This window comes from Priapulus caudatus, unplaced genomic scaffold, assembly GCF_000485595.1.
Source record: "Priapulus caudatus unplaced genomic scaffold, Priapulus_caudatus-5.0.1 Scaffold195, whole genome shotgun sequence".
Taxonomy (NCBI): Eukaryota; Metazoa; Priapulida; class Priapulimorpha; order Priapulimorphida; family Priapulidae; genus Priapulus; species Priapulus caudatus.
Genome location: NW_014577256.1, coordinates 194,509 through 200,812, shown reverse-complemented (window position 1 = coordinate 200,812; position 6,304 = coordinate 194,509). Strand labels below are relative to the sequence as shown.

Genomic DNA, 6,304 nt, shown 5'->3' with positions numbered 1-6,304 from the left:
TGGAAGTAATACAGCTTCCGTATATCATCTGTTTTTCCAGATGTGCGTGTGCCAGCCAGGATAACCTCTGAAGTTACTTGTTAACAGGGATCGATGTCTATACGCACGACTATATGATGCTAATTTTCGTTAACTTCATCATATAATATATAACTCCCGTTGCGCTACTGAATAAAAGACTTGCAGTTCTGGTGTTACCAGAAAGGGATCATTGAATTACTTGAAGTGATTCAAATATTATATTAATTCATATTTCAAAAAACAGTTACTACCTGATCACGGTCCAAGTCTCAGGAGGGTACGGTTCATTATGAACTACGTGTAGATACTCACACTTGATCACGGGCCAAGTCTCTGAAGGGTACGGTACTGAACTACGTGTAGATATTACTCACACTTGTCTTTGGTCGGGAAGAAAACGGTGAGCTGTGCGACAGAGCAGCGCATGTCTTCGTCTAACTGCGGGCTTTCCTCATTACAAGCCGTTAGCGTTAGGTCGTATCTACTGTCGATCAACTCGCTAATGTGACTTGTAGCGATGACATCGCCATCCGGCGTAACTTTAAAATATCTGCGAGACAAAGGGAAGTGTCGCCTAATTAGATTCATTGCTGGGATTGGAAAATTCAAAATCGAAGTGCAACGGCCGCGTCGCTTAGGATTAAATTAGCAATAGAAAATTGACAAGCGAAAGGAATTGTCCCAATATATACACATGCAGCTATGACGTTCTATAGCGCAATGCTATATGGAGTAAAATGCGTTTGCGCCTACTCTCTAGTGCTCCGTGTGAATAAGTGAAATGCTATCATGGTTCTCTCTTTCGCATCGTTCGTGATGTTTAAATTGTTATCTGGATGATATACCAGCGGCATCGACAATCTTAAACAGAAACACTGCTAATCTCCAGTAAAGATTCCTCTATATATGACACATAATGATTAGCTTGCTATAACTCACGCATATTGATACCTCTTATAGCCAACAATGTCGTAGACAAGACGACGCCCGGTAGGGTCGCTAGCTTTAACGCTTCCAATATATTTATCTCCCGTCCGGTTGGCAGTGATGTTGTATATCTGATGCTCAAAGACAGGGTTGCGGTTGTTCACATTGACCACAACAACTCGCACGCTGCACTGGTCAGACTAGAAGAAAATAACAAGCGAAGCAACAACGCGTTGTGAATAAATGAAAAACGAATAGAAATCTTAAATTAGGAATACGGCTTCCATCTCTGCTCAACGTCGTTAAAATCTTGCATGTACATAATTATGCGTATATTACATGTATTATATGCAAACTTCTTTTCAGTAGCACCGGCATGCATAACACGTTTAGTTCATGTATAAATTCTGTTCACGTAATTTGTTACGTTTGATTGGAAATAAGATTTGAGATACTTATAATATCGTAGCATTATGACGCATTATGCAGCCGATGGCAGAAAAAATAAAACGAAATATCGACCAAGCGCGAAAAGAACCTTACGTGCTACTCTCCGAATTAGATAATACATAACACCTGAGATAATCACTCACAAACGTTCCGTCTGAGACGAGAGCTGTGAACTGATAGGCTGTTGTGCGCAGAAAGTTCAGCCTCTTGGTAGTTATCAATTCTCCTCTGGTATTGAAATAAATAAATGAGGTAAACTCACCGGCGGGCGTATAAGGCAAGTTACATAACGCGTTGAGATTTCCTTCGAATGTGCTAACGAGAGCAAACGGTGAACGCCTGACTCCTAAAATTATAACTATACACATCGCATTTTAATTTCCTGGCACCCGTGAAATGCTTGCAAAAAGACGTGAATTACTGGCGTGTAACATTCCGATGCTCATGCATTATCGTATTATTCTCTAGAGGAAGAAGACTTAAAGCACGCGTTCACAGCTATAGAGTGATCACGCGTGAATCAATGAACCATTGTTATTCACTCACGTTTCTGTCATTATAAAATCGTCGCTCTGGTTGCCGCCTATAATCGTGTAGGTAAGTTCGTCGGCGTCCTGCGTAAAAACCAGTAGGTAAATTAAGTTTCTTCTCAACAGATGGCGGTGCAGGTTATATGTTTTCACGGATAGCCAAGCTTCACGCGTAAACAATGTACGACGATCCCAACGCCGTTGAATAATTACGTAAAATAAATATTGTACATCGTATTAAGAAGCACCATCAGTGTCGTTTATATATGTTCCACTGTGAACAAAATCCTTAATAATATCTGTCGTCGCTTTCCCTTTATCCCGTCGCGTCTCTCTCTCTCTCTCTCTCTCTCTCTCTCTCTCTCTCTCTCGTCCTCTTTCTCTCCGGAGTCTTTCCTCTCTCGTAGCTCTCTCGTCTCTCGTTCTCTGCTTCTCTCTCTCTCCTCTCTCCTCTCTCTCGCTTCGCTCGCTCGCGGCTCTCTCTCGCTCTCTGTTCTCGTTTGACGGGCTGGCCCTCTGGTTCGTTCTTTCGGGTTCTTTTCCTTTGCTGTGTCTCCCTCTCATTCTCTCCCCACACATAACACACACGAACACAGATCACAACACACCACACACACACACACACACCACACACACACACGACACACACACACACACACACACACAATACACACACACACACACACACACATCACCACACACACACACACACACCCAACACACACACACACACACACACACACACCACACACACACACCCTTCTTTCTGTCTCTCTCTCTCTCTCTCTCTCTCTCTCTCTCTCTCTCTCTCTCTCTCTCTCTCTCTCTCTCTCTCTCTCTCTCTCTCTCTCTGACCTCTCTCCCCCTCTTGTTCGCGCTTCTCTCACTCTAGCGTTTAATGTGATTACCCCGTCGTCATCGACGGCAGCTATCTTCATCACCGTGCTGCCGACGGGCACGTTCTCTAGCACGTCGATTCGGTAGCTGGTGTGCGGGAATATCGGCGCGTTCTTGTTCGCTCGCTTTACGGTCACCGTCAGCGACGTCGTCGCGTAGTGGTCGCCGTTGCGCGCCTCAGTCGCTTTGACCATCATGTAGAAATGCATGCCGCGCCGCAGCGGGCCCATCAGTGTCAGCCCGCCAGTCGTGTTGTCGATGTCGAAGTAGCCGTTGGAACCTAAACTCGTGGTGGAAGGGAATGTGGATATATGTTTATATTTCGTGATAGCGTCGCTGGATTAGCTTTAGATACTATAGTACCCGATCCACTGCGTGCTGCAACGTAGGCTACACTGTAGGAAAACGGGGAGCCATTTCCAGTGTCCCGGGTAAAACAACGTGCCAGTTCCCTGTTTCCATTTAATTAAATAAAATAGCAATTCAGGGCTTTCTCGCATCCCAGCTAGCTACTTCGTCTAGTATTTTTCGGTTCACAGATAATTAAATGGTCCGATTTTAATGTAAATTTAATTTAAATTTAAATGGTCCGATCCCGCGTCCCGAAAATAATCGTCTCCTTCTCTAAACTAACAATATGGTTATCGATAGCAAGCGCGCAAGTATGCACCTGCGAGCGCCTATATACGTATATGTGGTGCGAGAACGCCTAGCACTTACTTATTATTTATTACTTCGTGAGTATAATTAGTAGCGTGCGCGTGCCTGTGGTAAATATGCGACCAGACAATGCTGAAGTGCAAATGGTGCATGATACAACATCTTCACCTAGTTCACACGCTCTAATATTGCTTTTCTTCTGGACGCGCGTATGCACAGCCGCTCACGCATTCACACTGCCGTAAACAAGGCCGCTGGTTAGATCGGTAAGGCACAGGCGCAAACATTCACGGTCCACGTGATACATATTTAAACAGGATATGTCGATAACTACATCCGGTAGAACGCAAAAACCAGTTATGCTAGCTTTTGTCGACGCGGTTGACAACGACAATAATTCGAGGTTGCCGAGAGCGTAATTCTCAGCAATAACATTCAAATTTAAACAACTTTTATCACATAAAGAAAAAGTGTTTTCGCGTATTAAATCTAACCGCCAAAACCTTGTTCTACAGTATTATCCGTAACAATCGTTCTTTTCGTCCTCTTTTCCATATAGCTATATAACTGTTGATGTGTAACTACTGCAGTTACATCTAATGTGAAGCACTCACCATACTCAATAGTGTAAAATATAGGACTCATGATTCCCTTGTCCTGATCGACAGCGAGGATGGGCGATGGTGATGTGTGAATGACGCTTCCCTAAGACGTTGAGAAACTATAAATATATACTAATCCCTGCATTCTCATGGAAATACTGCTACCGTCATGAGCATACACTTACTAATACCATCATCTAATATCGTCATTGAGAACCCATGATTTATGGACATCCGTATTATATGATAAATGATGCCGCAAGAAATTATAGCAAAACGTCTCTATCTGGAATACCTACAGCATTAACGCTATAGAGTACGCAAGCATATAGTCAACACGTGATATCTCGATACATTACCACAGGTGTGTTGTGCTCGATTTCAGCAGAATACGGGCCAGCTGTAAAAATGGGGTTTAGGTTGTCCTCGTCTATGATTCCAACCGTTAGATTTTCCCGGGTAAATAAAGCTGGCACGCCGGAGTCCTGATCGACAGACAAACGCAAACATTCGCTATTTCACACTAAGCCTAGATAATTTCATACAGAATTTGACTTATGTGAATCAGTTTTGCTCTGTCTAAGAAGTCTTTGTGAGAAATAAGAACTAATCCGTGTTCGGGATTATATATTTTTTTGATAAGGAGGTTCTGTGTAATGGCACATATAGCGTGGAACAAACCTGAGCCTTGACCGTAACGTAGAAGGAGCTGAATGATCGAAAGTCAAGATGTTTTTTGAGAGTAATGCGTCCCTGGTATTGGTTGGAAATTTCAGCATATTCCTGCAAGAAAGTTATCAGAACAAATTAGAGTATAAAATGATTTCATTGCTGTTTTGCCCTGAAAATATGCGCTGCCCCTATAAACGCAAACTCATACATTCACTGCAACATGGAAATGTCGAATTGTGCGGAAGAATGACACAACACAATATATGTATGCAGCAAACCATATAACCCTGTTTCATGTAAACACACGAGTTTTATGCGAAAACACGTAAAAAACTTTACAGATGAAAGTCTAGAAATATATGCAGGATCTACATTATGATGTATGCGGTTCTCGTTCACAGTTAAATATGGAAATTGTTCTGAACGCACAATGGCGGAGTAATATAATATAATAATGTACACGTAGAAGTGTGAATCTACCGTATAATCAAGGATTCGACGTTATGTGAAGAATCCATATTAGTTGACAGCTAATAGTTGAGAACTAGGGGTTCTCGCAGGCTGGCATAATATAGCGTGGCGCCCTGGCAGCAATAACGAAACCAATTCGCGTCACGTTAAAACCATATTTCACCTAACCACTAGTGCGTGCATGCTCACTGCATTCACCCCCTGTGGGCAACGAACCCGTCACAGCATTGTACTTATTGAAGTGTTTCCAAAGTTTACCTCGAGCTTCCCGATGAGAGAATTCTATAGGATAATACAGCGCAAATGATATATAAGCACATTAAAGACGTCCGACCTGTCACTCATCGCAGGTCCAAGATTTTCTCGAGATAGATCTCGAGATAGCGTCGTGTGTAACTACGACGCAGGGGGTCGGTCTCTAGCAGTAGCTGTTTAAGCATTCTTTGTTGGCATTTAGATAGAAACGCGGCGACCGCAACTCGGCAGAGAATTATTACAGACGATTTTTGCAGATAAGTTCGGGAATGTTCGGAAGAATCCATGCGTATTACGCATTGTGCCGCGATATCGTCGAGAGGATCTACACCATATTTTTCGCCGTACGAGGTCTCGCAAGAATGTTGTAACAAGGTGATTACCGATGTAACAAAACAACTATTGCCTGGTGGCCCGTACAACATATAATTTTGTGACGACGAAAAATCTTTGATGTCGGGGTTTGCGCAACATTGATTTTATCGGTCCACAAAACTCTATGTTGCTCTCACTATCTAGTAATAATTGTAATAATCTACTTTATATATACCTATATATATATATGCGTACGTGCGTGCGCGTGCGTGCGTGTGAGCGCGTGCGTGTGCGTGTGCGTGTGCGTGTGTGTGTGTGCGTGTGCGTGTGCGTGTGCGTGTGCGTGTGCGTGTGCGTGTGCGTGTGCGTGTGCGTGTGCGTGTTGTGTGTATGTGTGTGTGTGTGTGTGTGTGTGTGTGTGTGTGTGTGTGTGTGTGTGTGTGTGTGTGTGTGTGTAGTACGTACGTACGTTAGTACGTAGTAGTACGGTACGGTATACTAGTA

General features: G+C 43.3%; 1 protein-coding gene across 1 annotated transcript in view; it reads right to left on the bottom strand.

Annotated features, from left to right (window-relative positions):
- The window catches only part of LOC106807091 (cadherin-23-like), a gene marked incomplete in the record, with an annotated part of 18,928 nt that overhangs the window by 8,058 nt on the left and 4,566 nt on the right, over positions 1-6,304 (bottom strand). Inside the window, 8 exon segments of the mRNA XM_014809340.1 lie at positions 396-571; positions 973-1,148; positions 1,542-1,626; positions 1,945-2,012; positions 2,837-3,105; positions 4,100-4,190; positions 4,447-4,572; positions 4,769-4,870. Of these exon segments, the coding sequence (XP_014664826.1) occupies positions 396-571; positions 973-1,148; positions 1,542-1,626; positions 1,945-2,012; positions 2,837-3,105; positions 4,100-4,190; positions 4,447-4,572; positions 4,769-4,870 (1,093 nt within the window).